The sequence below is a fragment of the Anastrepha ludens genome, chromosome 2 (assembly GCF_028408465.1).
Source record: "Anastrepha ludens isolate Willacy chromosome 2, idAnaLude1.1, whole genome shotgun sequence".
NCBI classification, from domain to species: Eukaryota; Metazoa; Arthropoda; class Insecta; order Diptera; family Tephritidae; genus Anastrepha; species Anastrepha ludens.
The window spans coordinates 130959538-130978649 of NC_071498.1; the positions used below are offsets into that span (position 1 = coordinate 130959538).

At 38.8% G+C, this 19112-nt stretch overlaps 1 protein-coding gene across 5 annotated transcripts in view; it reads left to right on the forward strand.

The window, feature by feature from the left end:
* LOC128855342 (uncharacterized) overlaps positions 1 to 19112 on the forward strand; it is a 114672-nt gene that overhangs the window by 79010 nt on the left and 16550 nt on the right. For all 5 annotated transcript variants that reach the window (XM_054090186.1, XM_054090188.1, XM_054090187.1 and 2 more), the window contains 3 exons: positions 5526 to 6058; positions 8722 to 8948; positions 9021 to 9217. In XM_054090186.1, coding sequence (XP_053946161.1) covers positions 5526 to 6058; positions 8722 to 8948; positions 9021 to 9217 — 957 coding nt within the window. The remainder of the gene's footprint in view (positions 1 to 5525; positions 6059 to 8721; positions 8949 to 9020; positions 9218 to 19112) is intronic.

Here is a 19112-nt window from a genome sequence, read left to right on the forward strand (position 1 = left end):
TATATACATACATAAACACAAACATACATACGTAACTAGTTTTGATTGGTGTTGATTTTGCCTACAAATTGGCGCGCCCATAAAAATTGAATTCAATAATCGAAAATTTCACAAAATTGGGAACATTTCTTTAGATATTAAATAATTATTTGCCACACTATACACAAAATGGTCGAAGTGCATACCTAATTTCCTATAATGATTTGGCAGAAGGAAGTGGAGGCTGCGGACGCTCATAAAACTTGATTAGATTTGCTTTACTTGAATTTCCTTTTTTGTTGTTATATTTAGTTATCAGGTAAAAGATCAGGTTTGTGCGACAAAAACTTAAAACGTAAACATTTAACGCTTTCATTCTGTGCACTCAAGCTCGATCTACCTAGTTTTGGTTTAGACTAGTCAAATCATAAATATTTACTAATTTTTCTTTGGATTTCTTTTTGTTATGGATTTGTAAATTTTTTTCGATGAGTCAGTTGTATTGGCTGCATTTGTGTAGTAAAACTGGCTTTACCAGCTTTTTACCTTAAGGTGGTGAGAAAAAAGCGTCGCAGGAATTCGTGACTCATGGATTCAAAGCATTCAACTTATTTTTATACATACATACATACATATGTATATATATTTGTACTTGAATTGAAGTACTGGTTGTTACATATTATCACTCAAAAGCTTAAAAAGATTGTATAATAAATTTATTAAAAAAAAAAATTTATAAAGATATGTCATGCCCACCCATGCACATTTATTAAAAAAATAGTTAAATAAGTTTAAATACAAGTTTTTATATTTAATTTCACTTTCTGAGAAATGTGTTTGAAAAGAAATTACACTAAAATATCTTAGTAACTCTGCTTTTAGTAATTAGTGTTTGCCACCTCCTGTCATAAGAAATTTTGGTCGTGAAAAAAGTATTCATTTTAAGGCACGTAATTTCAAAATATTTTTAATTTGGAAGGAAAAACAGTGCGTGTAGCGTAGGACACATAGCAGAAGTGAAACTTTCAAGGCAGATAAAGAAAGAGGGAGAGACCCGAGAGAGAATGAGAGAAAGAGAGAGAGAGAGAACATATATCTAAATAAATTCACAACATTTGCAGAGAATACAAATAAACAAAATTTACAAAAAACCGAGAAGGGTCGACCGTTTACCTACACCTACACAAACCGCGGCAACAACGCGCACTACTCCGAGCGTTTATCACCCGCACAAACGCAGCTATTCCAGGACCGCAGCAACGGCACAAATTACCGTAAGGCAATACCAATAAATCCGACGCCGGAATGCATAGGACTTTATAGTACGCACAGGAAACGGAAATGAGCGCCAAAAAGTAGGCATAAAAAAGCCAACAAAATTGGGACCAAAAACGCCCCAAACAGTAGGCAGCAAGGCAATATAACGTCAAAAAGTAGGCACCAAAAATAGATTTCCTACAAGTAGCCTCAAGTGTATCTGAGATATATATAAGGTATAGCTCTCTCTCTCTCCTTTTCCTCTACGTTATATCTTTTTACTCTCTCGCGAAACGAAACTGTCCAAAACGTTGCATGGCCTTGAAATTTTGCTCTCCATTCTCGCTCGTCCATCGACGCCTAAGAAGTTTCACTTCAACAGTTTTCACAAGTTCCAAAAAACAATTTTTTCATCTACATACATACACACATGCACGATGGAGAGAATAATGAAGTGGTGCTTATCGTGGTATCGTTACTTTCTCTCACCGAATTTGACAATAGGCCTATTCTTTTCGCCAAGTGTTCGAAATTGGCGAATAGATCAAGCAAGTAATATACTTAGTCTTGCCATAAATTCTGTGACAAATTTTACAATGCACACGGCGAGAACAAATTCGCAGAAAAAACGTGCGTTATTTTTGCTTTTGTTCGTATGCATTGTCTATCATAAATTTTACTCAGTTTCGTTTCATATTTCGCTTATTAACAATGGAGTGGGGTGCGAAGGAAAATCGCATTGCAGTGATTGCATTACAGAAGTGTGGCCTTCCGTCGCTCAACTGGTCATCTTTTGACAACGCGCTTGAAGAAAATTAGACTCGACAGATGCAAGCAGCTTCTTCGGTGGCACGCGGTCAACGGCTATGAAAATATTCTTTTCACAGACCGGGGCAAAGGTGTACCAGGAGGATGTCTTCGACGGCGTGGTGAAGGAGGTGAGCAATACTCCCTTCAACGGAGAGTGTTAGATCTTCCAGCCAGATACCGTTCCAGCTCATAAGATAAAAACCACCCAGCAGTGATTAAAAAACAATATTTCTGGGTTCCCAGCCGCAAAAGAGGGATTTACACTTTCAAGCCGACTCCCAACGGCAGCTATTTTTATGAGGAGATTTTTCATGAGGAGCATTGCCTGCCTAGGGGTGACCGCTATTGCTTCTTCAATTTTGTGTTTTATGCACGCTGATTCGAACTTACGTATTCCGAATGGTAGTCACTCACCAAACCATTCAGCTACGTGACCACGCTTACCTCCATCATTACGAACTATTTCAACTTATTTGATCAGCGCGTCGTTTTCGTTTCCACTGGTGAGGCACTGAGTACATTCATTTAAACCTTCTTTACATAAAGACTCAGACTGTAATTTTAGAGCCATAGTTTGCAGTTCTTTCTTTTTTGTAGATATAAGATTCACCTATACCTTTTGCGAATACGTTTCGCTTAAAAATGCCCTATCTTTGGAGTATTCGAACTCTAGCACTACACTCGCAAATGAACTGCCAGTTTTCGCTCAATTTTAAGTGGCATCTGCATTTTACAAAGGTGTAAACAAATGTTGCTGGCATGTTGTGAGGTATTTCTCGGGATTAATACCAGCTGAAATTTTCAGAACTTGATTAAAGAAAAATATATTTTTTTACACTAATTGTTTTGTTTTAACACGATTTTCAATATTTTATGAATTTTTCTTGGGTGAGATTTTTCGACTTATGTAAGCCTTTAAATTAGTCTAAAGAAAAGTGTCTAAGACTCGGTAGATTTCGTTCTCGCCGTTTAATAATTTATTTCTTAGCGTGCGACCAGAGTGAGCGCTGAAAGCCGAGCCGAGATTGTCAGTGCGATAAAGATTGTCAGTGCGATAAAACTGATTACATACAAGTCAATACAAATAAGCATGTGTATAACACAGTGAACGCCGACAAGAGCAGAGAGCAAAGCCGATGAGTGCGAGAAAACAGTTTCAAAGCGTTTTGCGCGCTTTTTTGCATTGTTGATGTTTACTTTTTAGAGTGCAGTTGTGTTTTTTAATGGTTTAAAAATAAACAAAAATGGATATCGATCAAATAATAAGTGAAATTTTTTCCCGGCCTGCTTTGTGGGACCAAAAAAACATTACCTCAAAATCACTATCAATCTTTCGCAAGAAGTTACTGGCACCTTAATAAAATTTGTCCAGTTTTTGTTTAGTGTGAACACCTATCTTGTCCAGAATGTAATCAAATGTTTCAATTTTCATTCGGGTATATTGTTGAAATTTAGCTGGATATTTTTTATAAATCATTATATAAATGATGAAATTCACCAAATTCATTCCTTTTTAGTGTAATTGGATGTTTTCCAAACTCTTTTGTGTTAATAATTGCATTAATACCACTTGGAGAAGCAAAATACTCGTCATCAGATGAATCCATTACCGTGTACAGCAATTTTATAAACACAAATGAACAACAAAATTAAATGACATAAAAGCAAAACACATGGAATAAACAGAATTTCAGCGCTGATTCTCGCATTCACTGTGTTATATACAAATTTTCTTCTCGCATGAAAATAAGCGTCAATAAGCTCGGCTCGGCTCCGCTCGGCATCAGCGCTCACTCTGCTCGCACCCTTATAATATATTTAATGAATTAAGATGTGTTAGCATGAAATAAATTCTGAAGTCAACTCTAAAAAAATTACTAATATTGCTTTGACATAATTCTCCTTTTACACGAATTTTTTGGGAACGTATCTATCGTGCGGCCTCGGTAGTCTAAGTGCACTAGCCTGCCATCCCAGAGGTTGTGGGTTCGAATCCCACTTAAAGCACGGTCTTCGCACTCTTCCATATTTACCTACTTTCCTAGTTTCTACTAATATAAAAAAAAAATACCAAAAAACCCAAACACTTATCCTTTCCATCCTTACTCGCGCACAATAGTCAGCGCATTATTTCCATTGTGGCTGCTAAAACAAGCAAAAAGAAAGAAAAACACACAGTTACACATTACATCAGTGGCGTGAGCAAGAGGAGGCGGACAGCCGCGGTAATAGCGCAGACACACCACTTTAGCGAAGCCCTCAACCATATGTGTGATCCATCTGGTAGAAAAATGTGGCACACAGATGGCGCTCCAAACAGTAAGAAGGCGTTGCCCCTAAGCAACGACAGGTGGGCATTCCCACCACTTAGGACTGGTAGCGGCAGGCTAATCACCTACCCTGTCAGAAATCAAATAGATTAACGAAACCAGCGCAAGACAAGTCTTGTCGTCTTGTCCTTGTGGACAAGGAAAAAAATCTATCGTGTAAAAAAAGAATAAGGTGCACCGAGATCCCATGACTTGGAGACTTCGTATCTCGGGGCTCACACCTCTATTCCCAACCAATTCAGAACATCATAATTCTGAAATCTTAAAAATTTAATAAGATCTGTAAATCCGCTGTAATTGTTATTCAGCTACATTTAATGGCTCCTCTTGTATGCCTTCGAAATACATATATTATGACATACGAGTATAACATACATTTGTATGCTCGCTTATTACTTGGCCACATTGCCTTCAATATGCCACTAATTTCTTCAACCCTTCTTGAGTTCGTTCGATTACATTTAGTAAAACCATTCGCTCAGTCTATTTTAAAATTAAATTTGAAATGAGTCATATGTTTGCATTACCGTAAAATCTTCAAAGTGACGTGACGGCTTTCTTTTAGAGACATGGAAAATGTAATTCGAGCGCGAACAGATGTGACAAAAATAGCGCAGGCGTTGGAGATGCGGGTACACTACGCTCGCCAATGCGACTCATGTTTTATAGGCTTTAGTTTTATGAATGAATGACACTTAATAATATTTTACACTTATTGCATATGAGCTTTTGTCTTAAGCGCAACAGGCATTACAGCAGGAAAAATAAATAAAAAAAGTCGCATTACTCACATTTTTTCACAAATATAAAAATTAAAATGAAAAAAAAAAAAAAATTTATTCACTATGATCCATTCATGACATCATTGCTAGCAAATCACATCATCCATTATTTTTAAGCCGCTGGTATCAATACTGGCATTGAGCGAGCACTGCTTTGTTAGCCCCAATTCAATGCTAAACACTTTTAATTGCGATTACATAATTTTCGCCACACTCGATTGCACTCTCTGAATACCAAATATTGCACAAATTTACATACTTTTATACAGACTTGCATGCAATAGAAAAGTTTAGAGACTCCTAAATTGCGATTGCCATTAATTCAATACCTCCCTCTCTCTCTCTTTCCAACTCTTCTCCTACACAGCTATGAATGAATCGAACAAACGCAAAAAGCTTAAATCACGCACGGCAACTGTACCGAGTGGCGGTCAGGCTCACGGCCATGGTGATGGTTATATGAAGGACCACTTGGACGCTTGGCTGGAGACATGCCTCAAGGATGCCTCCAATACGCAGCTATCTTCCTCCTCTGAATTTTTAGATTATAATCCAACACCAACGGGAACTAGCGGTGGTGGCGGTGTTGGTGTTGCGGATCGCGGTAATGTGGCGAATCCACAAAAATTCATACAACAACAAATGCAGCAGCGACATCAGCACCAACATAGCCAGCAACAGCAACACCAACAACAGAATCAGGCATATTTATCCAATAACAGTTTGAACAACGCAAACCAACAGTCGCAGTTTTCTTATGCACAACAACAACACTCCTCGCAGCAGCAGCAACACCAACATTCCCGTCAACAACAATTCGGGTTGCCGGCTGGCCCAATGCCGTTTTCAAGCGGCTACACAGGCGCTGGCAGTGGACCCTTCAGCCAAGGCTTTCAACGAGTGAGTATTTATTTAATTTAGTTTTATTATTAAGTGGCATTACTCGATTTGAACCCTCCTCACAAACTGATGTTGATGGCTTGTCTGCGATTTTATTCAAGCCGTGTGATTTCTTTGTATAACCTCTGTTGTTAATCTTTAACAAATCACTAGCTTCGGGTACTTTTATTGATGGAGATTGGCTTTCATTTCTCCTATTTTCAAGAGCAGTAATAAAAATGTGCAAATATCATTATAGGCCTATTTCAAAGCTTTCCGCTACGGCAAAGCTCTTTGAATACATCATCCAAGATAAATTGCTTTTTCCTGTCAAGAACAAGGTGCGTCCGGAGCAGCAGGGTGTCTAATTGAGCTTTCTTTTCAGATGATTGTATCGCTGAGTTGTAATCAGAGCACCCGGTTGACACTATTTATATCGACTTCTCTAAGGCTTTTAATCGGGGTTCACATAGTTGGTTGGTTAAAGTGGGGATTCATCTAGAATCCCACTAGCGCTTCGCACCATTTTATTGACATATCCTCGTCACCAACTTGTTTACCAGTTATTTACGGCATGACTATATCCAGTCTGTGCGGTTTAAGAACCTTTTAAGGTTGTTGATATCTAAGTCAGACAGTTGTTTGAGACTCTCGAAGAGAGGTTGACCCAGGGTTAGTATTCTGTCCTTCCATAGAGCAGGGCATTCACAGATGAAATGGAAGATTGTTTCCTTTTTCTCCGTTTGTTTACAACTGTGACAGTATGTGTTGTGAGGGATACCCATTTTGGCTGCTTGTTCTCCGATAGACCAAAAGCCAGTTATGACTGCCGTTAGTTTTCAGGCGCCCCGTCTTTTTATGCTCTTTAATGTCGACGATTGCTTGGGGTTGTAGGTGGGCCATAACGTTCTGCTAATTTTGCATTTCGTCTGGTCTTTCCACCTATAATCCACGATTCGGAGGTATTTTAGGGAAATTATATTCTTGACTGCACCTAATGGTGTGTGAATACCAATTTTGCAAGAGCGTTATTCATTGCAGATCCTCCTATTGCCAGTTCATCTGCTTTTTCATTACCTTCAATGTTCCGATGTCCAGGGACTCAGATTAAGGTAACTTTATGGTTTTCACTCAAGGTGGTGGGGCTATTCCTACTGTGTTTCTTCACTTTAGAGGTTGTTGTAGCCGAACCCAGTGCCTGGATTGCAGCTGGGCTATCCGAAAGAACAGCGATATTGCCCCTAAAAGAGATATCTGCGATTAGTAGCCTAGAGGCTTCCCCAATTGCGAGTACTTCCATCTGGAAGACACTGCTGGTATTAAGGAGACGCATAGATTTCTCAATTTTAAGTCTGTTAGAAAATATACCAGCTCCAACACCATAGTCCATTTTACTGCCATCTGTATAGACTGTAGTGTCGACGTTGTTTAGAGAGAATAAGGGCATTTTTCCTTAGATGGAAAGAGAGTATCAAAATTCCTATTGACTGTTACCGTCGGGACGATGTACTCAGTCCTCACCGAGGTTAACTGAATTTGTCGCAATAATAGACTGGCATGACCATACGTTTTGTTTTTTTCCAGCGACCCGCTTCAATTAACCTAAATGCACTCATGGTTGCCATCTTCTTAATATGTAGGTCTATTGGAATAACGTGTGCCACTGAATTGAGAGCCTCTCTAGGACATGATCTGATTGCACCGACCGTTATTGCACAGGCTGATCTTTGTATTCTGCCGAGTAATTTGGTATTGTACTCTCTCCCTAGAGCTTTCCACCAAACTACCGAAACATACGATAAAATAGGTCGTATACAACCATAATGTATACTTGGGTTGAAGACCCCAACTTTTTCCAAGCATACGTTTACAGGCATATGAAGAAATTTCTGCTTTCTTTACCCGTTCTTTGGCGTTTAATTTCCAGCCAAGTTTAGAGTCCAGAATTACCCCTAAGTACTTTGCACTGGGTTAAAGTGAGAGAGTTTGTCCGTTAATATTTGGTAGGGTAAAAGTTGGTCCTTATATCTGGTGGTGAAAATCATAAATTCTGTTTTACGCGGGTTTAAACTTGGGCCACAATGACAATGTTAGTCCTCTTCTTTTCGTTGCTTGTTGTGCACTTCCGCAAGTTAATATTCTAGGTCTGCTTTTTTATTCTATTTGCTCTTGCTTCTTGTCAGCAAGATTCCTGCTTCATGCAGATGACGTTAAGATTTATTCGGCGATCAATAGCTCTCTCGATTCTGAATTGATGCAAATTAATTTAGATAATTTTAGTAACTGGTGTATCAATAATCGTCTACCTCTGAACATAACTAAATGTTTCTAAACGTATCACTGCTATTCCCACCTGGTGCAATATTTGATTCGAAGGTTACTTTTGCTACGTCATGCGAGCGTTTTTTAGGCGTGATAGCGTGGATTTCTCCGCCCCTTATATGTACACTGAAGCTTTTGTAAACGGCGTCTTTCATTTGCCCGATGTTATTTTCCGCTATTAACGGCATACCTCCCTCTTTATAATGAAATAAACATCCGATCGTTTATATTAAAAAATAGCATTTTTCTTTGAATATCAAAATAACACCCCTTATTGGAAAACCCTTTAAATGCATTTTAGACGTATTGATTACCTACAATTTTTGAGATTCTAATTCCCAACATATTTTTCACTCCTCCAGAATGTGCCAAATTACGTGAAACACTCCCAATACAGCAACCGGTATGCCATGATGTTCCCGCATAGTGGCATGGGACCTGCACCCGGCGGTTACTATCAACAAAGCGATGGACAAGATTTTGCCAGTCTACCGCCCATTGTGAATATGATGGGTGGTTCGTCGGAGATGGAGAATAACTCAACAGATGTGCTCGATGGTAGCGGCAGTAATCCCAACATTAGTCGCGGGTGTGTACTCAAGTGGCAGTAATGGTGACGAGAAAAACAAAAACATTTATTGATTTGCGTATTTTCCATTAGTTTCCGCTTCAGCGACCCTTGTTTGTTAAATCCATCCGATAATGATTCCAAAGTGAGTGGCCAAAATACGCCCGATCGGCGCAATCAGATGCCCAGCGACTTAGAGAATAATAAATTCTTCGCCGCATTGATGGAACAAATCAATTTATTACATGAAACGAATACGAAAATTTGTCGAAATCTACACGAAACAAAGGGTGAGTGTTTAATGCGGATATATTTTAACACATAGGTGCATATGTGCATATGTATATGTATGCAGGAAGTTTTAGCCTCGTAGTATTCACCGTAACTTTTTTATATTTTATTTGTATACTTGTATGTTTGTATGTTTAAGGTTTAATTATTTATTTTTTATTATTACTTTTGATTTAATTGTGCCACAGCCTTACCTTGAGAGTTTCTAATTATGTGCACTTAATTGCTCGTAACTGCATTATTTTGTTGGAATCTTTTTTTAGCTTAGTGTACATTCATGGATACATGCAGTGCACCTCGAAACCGACACAGATATTTATTTGCAATCAAACTTAGATATTAAACTTTGAATGTCGTGGACATTTATTTGAGTGGAATAGTAAAAACATCGTTTATTTTTCTCTGTTCTAACTTTGTTACATTCCTCTTGTGTATTAGCGCGTTTTTATATTACTAGGTTGTTCAATAAGTTTTGTGGTTCGATAAGAGTGGGCGTTGCTATTAGCCAAAATAGTTTTTTATTATGTTGATAAACTCTTCATATGAACGTAAGTGACGTTTAATTTCAATCTGTCAATCCATTCTTTGTCTACAAGCCGTTTAGTACCGACGTGTCGCAGTATTTTCTACAATGGAAAGAATCAAATGTCGGGCAGTGATTGAATTTTTATTTTTGGAAGGTTTAAAAGCAAAGAAAATTTATGAACGAGTTTTGAAAGTTAAGGACTATTTGCCATCAATTAGTACAGCAGAGAGATGGGTGCCTGAATTCAAACGTTGTCGTAACAGCCTTGAAGACGATCCACGTCAAGGACGTCGAATAAAAGCAACAGCACCAGAAATCGTAAAAAAGGTATAGGATATCGCATTGGCAAAATCGTCGAGTGACTAAAAGGGAAGCTCTCGGCACCTCTTTGGGCACTGTAAGCAATATTTTTTTTTTTTTTGGGCTGGGTGCCGCATTCGCTAACAATGAAAAAAATGCGACTGCGAATGCGAATTTCTCGGCAACATTTAGAGCGTTTCCGAAAATATAAAGTGGATTTTGTGCGTCGATTCGTCACTATGGTTGAAACTTGGGTCCATCACCATGATCCTAAATCAAAACAAGGGACTAAAGAGTGATAAGAACCTGGTTCTTCGACTCCGAAACTAGTTCGTGCCCAGAAATCGGTCAAGAAAGTGTTAGCAACAGTTTTTTGTGATAAATTCTGAATTTTATTATGACCTTTGAGACCAGCTGAAGGAAACAGTTCGTGAAAAAATGCCCAATTTGAAAAAGAAAAAAGTTCTTTTTCATCGAGACAATGCACCGTCTCGCAAGAGCATTTTGACAATGACTAAATCCATGAATTAAAGTTCGAATCTACCGTATTCACCAAATTTGGCTCCTACCGACTTTCATCTGATTCCAGACCTACGTGATGAATTAGAAGTATAGCTGTGGTAACGTATTTTGCAGCCCTTCCTGATTCGCACTTCAAGAACGGAATTCATAAATGGGAATCTCGTTGGAACAAGGAAGACTATACTGAATAATAAAGTGTATTTTGAACTACAAAAATGTATTTTTTTTTATCGCACCGCAAAACTTATTAAACAACCTAGTAGTTAAATATTTTTCGAACGATTATTACAAATTTAGATCTATTAGTAAAAACATTAGCTCTTAAAAAAGAAATATGCTTGAGGGTTCAGATCAATAAATTAAGTACAAGGTGGTTCAAAATTAATCATCCAGTGCTCCGTTGCTCGATTGTTTGTATACTGCAGCTGTCTAGTTCACAAAAGTCAAATATGTAAGATTGACTTTCAACGCTATTTACAAAAATTGTAACATCTTGCGATAGAGTGATTAATTTTGCGCCACCTTATATAAAGATGGTTTCACACTGTATTGGCTTGACTCATAAGTCGACATGAAAAAATAGTCATAACTTGCTCAAATCAGGGTGCATAAATTTCTACCTTGGTTTACATTTTTGTAGAAGGTTCTATAAAAGCGGAAATTTTATACGAATAGAGTTTAGTTATTTATTATAATCTTTTAAATAAGTGCAAACATGAAAAATGGGTGTTTTTTCACAAAATATTCATTTTCATCTCATTGATGTGTTCAAACTTCTTTAAACGGCTTAGTGAAGTAATCTCACATTTACAGGGTGTGCCATCCAGACCCTTGATGATTTTAACATTAAATAACTGTGATATATCCCAGCAAAATTCGAACCGACATTAAGTACCATTTTAGGTGTGAAAGAAGTTATAGGGCTTTACATTGAAAGCAATCGTTCAATCGTGAAAACTGTGCCGTATGAAGTATGAGACCAAAATTGCCGCCTTCAGACAACACATTTCGCAGTTTGACAAAGAATTCCGTTGAGTGCGCGCTTGTAGCTAATTGTCAGCGTTTCATTCTACCTCCTTCGCGACGCCCGAATGAAGTTGTTGAAGCGGTAAGAGATTGCTCAGGACTTAAATGTAGGTGGAATGGCAGGCTACTACAATGAATTTCTTGCAGCGCAAGTTCGTGAAACGCGTTTTGGGGCGACCTCCTCGCTCTCTGAATTTTAAAGTAAAGGTTCTAGATTTTTTTCTGTAGGGCCATCTAATTGCCAAACTGCTCTTAAGCCTGAATTTCTATAACTATCACGAAAGTAAATAACTAATAGGACTATGAATAAGTTCGTGCGGTTTTTTTTCGAAATTTGAAACTTTATTGACGTAAAATGGTTACAAATTTAATATTCAAAATATTGTCCATCGCTTACTACTACTTTTTCCCATCTTTCTGGCAATTCACGGATTCGCTTTGTGAAAAATTCGGTCGGTTTTGCCGCAATCCACGAATCGATCCATTTTTTGACTTCATCGTAATTACGGAAGTGCTGGTCAGCCAGGCCATGTTGCATCGATCGGAAGAGATAGTAATCGGATGGCGCAAGGTCTGGACTATACAGCGGGTGGGGTAGGACATCCCATTTGAGCGTTTCTAAGTATGTTTTGACCACTTGTGCAACATGTGGCCGAGCATTGTCATGTTGCAAAATAACTTTGTCGTGTCTATCGGCGTATTGCGGCCGTTTTTCTCGCAGTGCTCGGCTCAAACGCATCAATTGTCGTCGGTAGACATCCCCCGTAATCGTTTCATTCGGTTTCAGTAGCTCATAATACACAACACCCAGCTGGTCCCACCAGATACACAGCATAACCTTCAGGCCATGAATATTCTGCGCCGACGTCGATGTTGAAGCATGGCCAGGGTATCCATACGTTGCCCGACGTTTTGGATTGTCGTAATGGACCCACTTTTCATCGCCAGTCACAATTCGATGCAAAAAACCCTTTCTTTTGTGCCGTTGAAGCAGTTGTTCGCATGCCATAAAACGGCGTTCAACGTCTCTTGGCTTCAATTCATACGGCACCCAATGGCCTACCTTTCGGATCATTCCCATGGCTTTTAAACGTTTGGAAATGGTTGATTGATCAACTCCCAAAGTTTTTGCAACCTCTTCTTGCGTTTGAGCCGGATCTTGATCGAGCAATTCCTCCAATTCGGTATCCATGAACTTTGGCGGCGCACCCTCGCGTTCTTCGTCTTCCAAGCCAAAATCACCACTTTTAAAGCGTGCAAACCACTTCTGGCACGTTCGCTCAGATAGAGCATGCTCACCATAAACTTCCACCAAGATACGATGACTTTCGGCTGCTTTTTTCTTCATATTAAAATAATGAAGAAGAATTCCCCGCAAAAACACATTATTTGGCACGAAATTCGACATTTTCAAGTGTGGTAAAAATATTGTTGTTTACGCTTCAAATAAAAAACTTATACTGACGTTTGTGCCTTACGACAGTAGCTCTCCAATGAATGTTTGGAAATGTGGATCGATGGAATAATAATCAAGTTACGCCATCTGTTGTAAAACCGCACGAACTTATAAATAGACCTATTAATAGGACTATGAATAAGTTCGTGCGGTTTTACAACAGATGGCGTAACTTGATTATTATTCCATCGATCCACATTTCCAAACATTCATTGGAGAGCTACTGTCGTAAGGCACAAACGTCAGTATAAGTTTTTTATTTGAAGCGTAAACAACAATATTTTTACCACACTTGAAAATGTCGAATTTCGTGCCAAATAATGTGTTTTTGCGGGGAATTCTTCTTCATTATTTTAATATAATATGAAGAAAAAAGCAGCCGAAAGTCATCGTATCTTGGTGGAAGTTTATGGTGAGCATGCTCTATCTGAGCGAACGTGCCAGAAGTGGTTTGCACGCTTTAAAAGTGGTGATTTTGGCTTGGAAGACGAAGAACGCGAGGGTGCGCCGCCAAAGTTCATGGATACCGAATTGGAGGAATTGCTCGATCAAGATCCGGCTCAAACGCAAGAAGAGGTTGCAAAAACTTTGGGAGTTGATCAATCAACCATTTCCAAACGTTTAAAAGCCATGGGAATGATCCGAAAGGTAGGCCATTGGGTGCCGTATGAATTGAAGCCAAGAGACGTTGAACGCCGTTTTATGGCATGCGAACAACTGCTTCAACGGCACAAAAGAAAGGGTTTTTTGCATCGAATTGTGACTGGCGATGAAAAGTGGGTCCATTACGACAATCCAAAACGTCGGGCAACGTATGGATACCCTGGCCATGCTTCAACATCGACGTCGGCGCAGAATATTCATGGCCTGAAGGTTATGCTGTGTATCTGGTGGGACCAGCTGGGTGTTGTGTATTATGAGCTACTGAAACCGAATGAAACGATTACGGGGGATGTCTACCGACGACAATTGATGCGTTTGAGCCGAGCACTGCGAGAAAAACGGCCGCAATACGCCGATAGACACGACAAAGTTATTTTGCAACATGACAATGCTCGGCCACATGTTGCACAAGTGGTCAAAACATACTTAGAAACGCTCAAATGGGATGTCCTACCCCACCCGCCGTATAGTCCAGACCTTGCGCCATCCGATTACTATCTCTTCCGATCGATGCAACATGGCCTGGCTGACCAGCACTTCCGTAATTACGATGAAGTCAAAAAATGGATCGATTCGTGGATTGCGGCAAAACCGACCGAATTTTTCACAAAGGGAATCCGTGAATTGCCAGAAAGATGGGAAAAAGTAGTAGTAAGCGATGGACAATATTTTGAATATTAAATTTGTAACCATTTTACGTCAATAAAGTTTCAAATTTCGAAAAAAACCGCACGAACTTATTCATAGTCCGACAGTCACGTCGACAGCCTAGCGCAATCAGAACCCTGCGCTCGATGATGATGTACTCGAAACTGGTCGAGGAATGCCAGACTTTACGTTCCCACGCAACCGAATTATCCGAAGGCTTATCTGAGTCCCTAATCATGACGAAATTGCAGGAAACTGCGTGGCGGATGAGCTGGTTAAACAAGCCTGTGGTTTCCCCGCGAGATGGCTTTCCCGCGAAAGGAGAGGATTGGCATCTCCTTGATCCCCTGCGGGTGCTCTTTGAATGGTGGGCTTCGCGTAAACTCGACGGGCGCTGGGCAAATACACAAATATGTAAAGTCGCGAAATATATCTGGCCACGTGCTGATCGGAGGTGATCGAGAGGTCTTCTGAGGTTAACAAAATCTCAGATCTTGAATTTCGTGGGTGTCCTTAAAGGATACTGTTCTAGGCATGCATGCTGTGAGTTCATTTCTTCGAGTTCTTCTTGTGTCTGGTGTATGGAGGGTGAGCTAGAATCAATCATTTCAGCATCTTATTCTTAGCACCCCTGCTTTCGCGGGCCTACGATTTAGGCATCTTGGCTCTCACTTCTTTGCTACACCGTTGATATAACGAGCCTTGATATTAGGGAGTTAGGGGTAGTCAGAGGCCCGAAAAAATGATGATTTCCAATAATATGTTTTTGCTAATCAATTGCTTTATTTCACAAAAATAAAAACATAGCATTAATACATCATGTTTCGACTTGACTTTAGCAAAATTTCAAACAAAAAAAATTAATAATTCTAAAAGTTATCGCTGTTTGTGTTCCTCCCGTTCCTCCAGAAGTCCTTTGCGGTCATCATCAAAAGTCCTTGGAAACTCATCTAAAATCAATCGGACAAGAGAAATTAGTTTTATTAATAGATAATCTTGTACTGATCGAAGTTTTTTTTCAAAATGAACAATATGGCGGCCTCAGGAAATATTTTTCGCATTTTCGAGAAAAATAACCGACCATTAATTGCTATTTTAAAAATTTAAATTAAATTAAAAATAATCGAAATTTTGAAAAAAAAATCTTCGATCAAGCACGAGTTTTCTATGTTTTTCAAAAGCAGTATAAATTTTATTGAAATCTACCAAGCGGTTTTTAAGTTACAGTGATCCCCAGTTCAAAAAACATGGTTTTGAGGAAAACCCATTTGAAGTTTTGCTATCGATTTATGTAGAGTTATACGAATTATTTCCGGCAGGCTAATCACCTACCCTGTTAGAAATCAAAAACAGATTAACGCAACCAACACAAGACTGAGTCTTGTCGAAGCCCTATGCTCCCAAGAGGAGTGAACAAGGGGGGAAAAATAACAGATGCTTTCCATTTCAATTCAACCGCGCTATTCGGGTCATGTTCTTCGATTTCGATATAACTCAAATATGTTGCTCTCTGATCAAAATAATGAGACACGTATTTTTTTGTTCGCCCGAAAAAAAAATTTTTCAAGATTTATCGGCAATTTTGTTCTTCGGCTCAAAATCGATTTTTTTCATTATATAAGAATATTTTTTTTTACATGCTCATAACTGAGTCAAAAATGAACCGATTTTAATGATTCTAGGTTCAAAATGATCGCCATTAATAAAAAATTTTCAACTACTTTTTTGCAATTGTTTCTACATGAACTCGCTCGTATAAGTAATTACGATCATTTTGAACCCAGAACTATTAAAATCGGTTCATTTTTGACTAAGTTATGGGCATTTAACCCTCCGATGTTCATATGGGTCTGGCCAGACCCATTCGATCTTTAAATGTATGTAGATCTTTTATTTTTAATATCTGAGGCTTCTTAGTCCATGACTTCCTAAAATGTAGTGTGCCAAACACAATGAAGTAGCAAAATTAAGATTTTTGCTATATTTGTTGTAAAAATAATAATTTAAACTAATTTCGTTAATTTAGCTCACATGGGTCTGTGCAGATCCATATAAGCTTCTCATGTAAATTGGTTAACCGTTAGGTGTAAACAACTAAACTGTTAGCGGAGGCAGCGGCAGAGATAATTTTTTAGTTGACATTTGAAAATTAAAGTGAACACGTGTTTTTTAATTAGTGGGAAGTGTCTTTTTAAATGAAATGGAACAAGTAAATATGGATGAAGTTGATGTGATGATGCGTTTGCTTCGTAAGCTAAGTGGAGCAAATGTGAGTCCGTCAGCGACTTCAGGCACAAATTGATGAAATTATGGGACAGGAGTCCGATCCATTTGCAGCACATCTATTACCCAGGGCCTTATATACAGGTCGAAAGATGGTAAGATGTGGAATTCAAATCCTCCACCACCTGGAAGGCCTCGTTGTCAGAATGTTACAACTTTTACTCGTAAAGAGCCACTACGAGGAGCGTCACCGAGTCATAAAGCTCTTTTCAAGCTATTGCTGTCTCCTGAAATCGTAAGTATCATTGTGCGGGAAACCAACAGAAAAGCCGTTGAAGCGTTTCGTCTATGGAATGAAAAGCATCCCAGTAATAAACAGAGTTCTTGGGTAATGACTAACGAAGACGAAATGTATGCTTTTTTTGGGATGCTACTTGTTGCTGATGTATTCCACTTTAATTCTCAGCCAGCGAAAGAATTGTGGGCCAGTTACAATATGCCAATTTATAAGGCCACTATGTCATTGAATCGGTTCAAGAGCTTAACTACTTTCATCCGTTTCGATAACAGTGGTACTCGTACTGAGAGGTTGAAGAAAAGCAAATCTGCTGCCCTGGACGATGTATGGCTAATGCTGATGGCCAATTTAGAGAAAGCATACACTCCGGATTGTCATGTAACCGTCTATGAACAGTTATTTCCATATCGTGGGCGCACTCGATTCACCCAATATATTCCGAGTAAGCCGGCAAAGTATGGCATGAAAGTGTGGTGGATTTGTAACTCTGTTTCAAACTACCCTTTGAAAAGTATAATTTATACCGGAAAACCACCAGGTGGCCAGCGAGAAACGAATCAAGATGAAACGGGTGACAATTTTTTTTCAACATACAACTTGGCAGAAATGTTGATGGATCGTAGAGTGGCTTTCGTCGGTACCGTAAAAAAAAATAAGACCTTCATTCCGCATGAATTGCTTAACCCGAAGCGTGATGTTAAAAACACTTTATTTTGTTATCACAATAATAATATCGCTCTGTGCTCGTATATGGCAAAGCCGAAAAAGCCAGTAATTATGTTATCCACTGCCCATTACCGTCAAAGCACCGATCCATTGAAAGGATTCAAGCCAGATTAAATTTTGGACTACAATAAATTTAAAGCAGGGGTAGATACAATGGATCAAATGTTGACTGGCTATTCGTGCAAACGCTCGACAAACCGTTGGCCACTGGCAATGTTTTATAATATGCTTGATATTGCCGGTTTGGCCTCATTCATCATCTATGACGAGCTGAATCCGGCAAAGCAGAGTGATAAGAGGCGCTCATTTATCATTGAATTGGCACGGCAGCTAGTTATCCCACATATGACGAAACGGGCGACTAACCCATTAGTATGGAGGTTTGCTCATATAAGACAATGAATCTTTTCAATATCAGGGTGAGTATGAATTATATACACACCTACGTATATCTCCGCGTATAAAGATATGTGTATACATGTATTCATATTTACTAATTTAAAATAAATTATTTCGCTACTTTTAGGTACCGGAATCTTGTCCATCGACATCAGATGCAGCACAGCAACAATCATATGCTCAAGTTGCTTCAACACGGCCATCGTGCTACCATTGTGCTGCTTCTTCTTCGAAAAAGCGACGTAAAACTCGTTATAACTGCAGCAAATGTAATCGTCCCATATGTCTTAATGAACATTCCATGCAACTATATAGTTGTAAACCCAATTGCTCTTCGTAATTAATACTAATCCGTTCAAATAAATAAATAAAATTATTTTTAAAACCGTATTTCTTACATTATTTGTATGGGTCTGGGCAGACCCTTATGATGCACTTACCGCATCATAAGGCACCGAACATCGGAGTGTTAAAAAAAATTGCCGATAACTCTTGAAAAAAAATTTTTTCGGGCGAACAAAAAAATACGTGTCTCATTATTTTGCCCAGAGAGCAACATATTTGAGTTGCATCGAAATCGAAGAACATGACCCGAATAGCCCGGTTGAATTGAAATGGAAAGCATCAACAATTATTAAATTATTATCTATTCCTGGGGCATAGTTCTTCAGCCGTCATAAGAGCTTCCAAAATATGGATTTGCTGTTGCCTTCGGAGCGCCCGAGCGCCCTTTGTTGAATCACTTGAAAAGCATTTATCGGATTCACTTCAAATTTTCACACAATATTTTTAAGGTATTATACTTTAAGAAAATGCAAACAATAAACCAAATTCAATTTTTGTTTTTAATTCTGACTATCCCAAACCTCTTAAAGACCTGATGAACGTCATTAGCACCATGAAGCGGTTAAAACCACTGTTCGGTCGTCATCACAAATAGTCAACCAAATGAGATCTGCCAGTAAATAGCGGTCCGCGAAATACACAAACTGTTGTATTCTTTTAATAATTTCATTTTTTCGATCCACCCACAACGGCCTCTACCTGCACCACGTTCCCGATCTACTTACTTAGAGAATAAAGTGAACACTTTGTAAATATTTATTT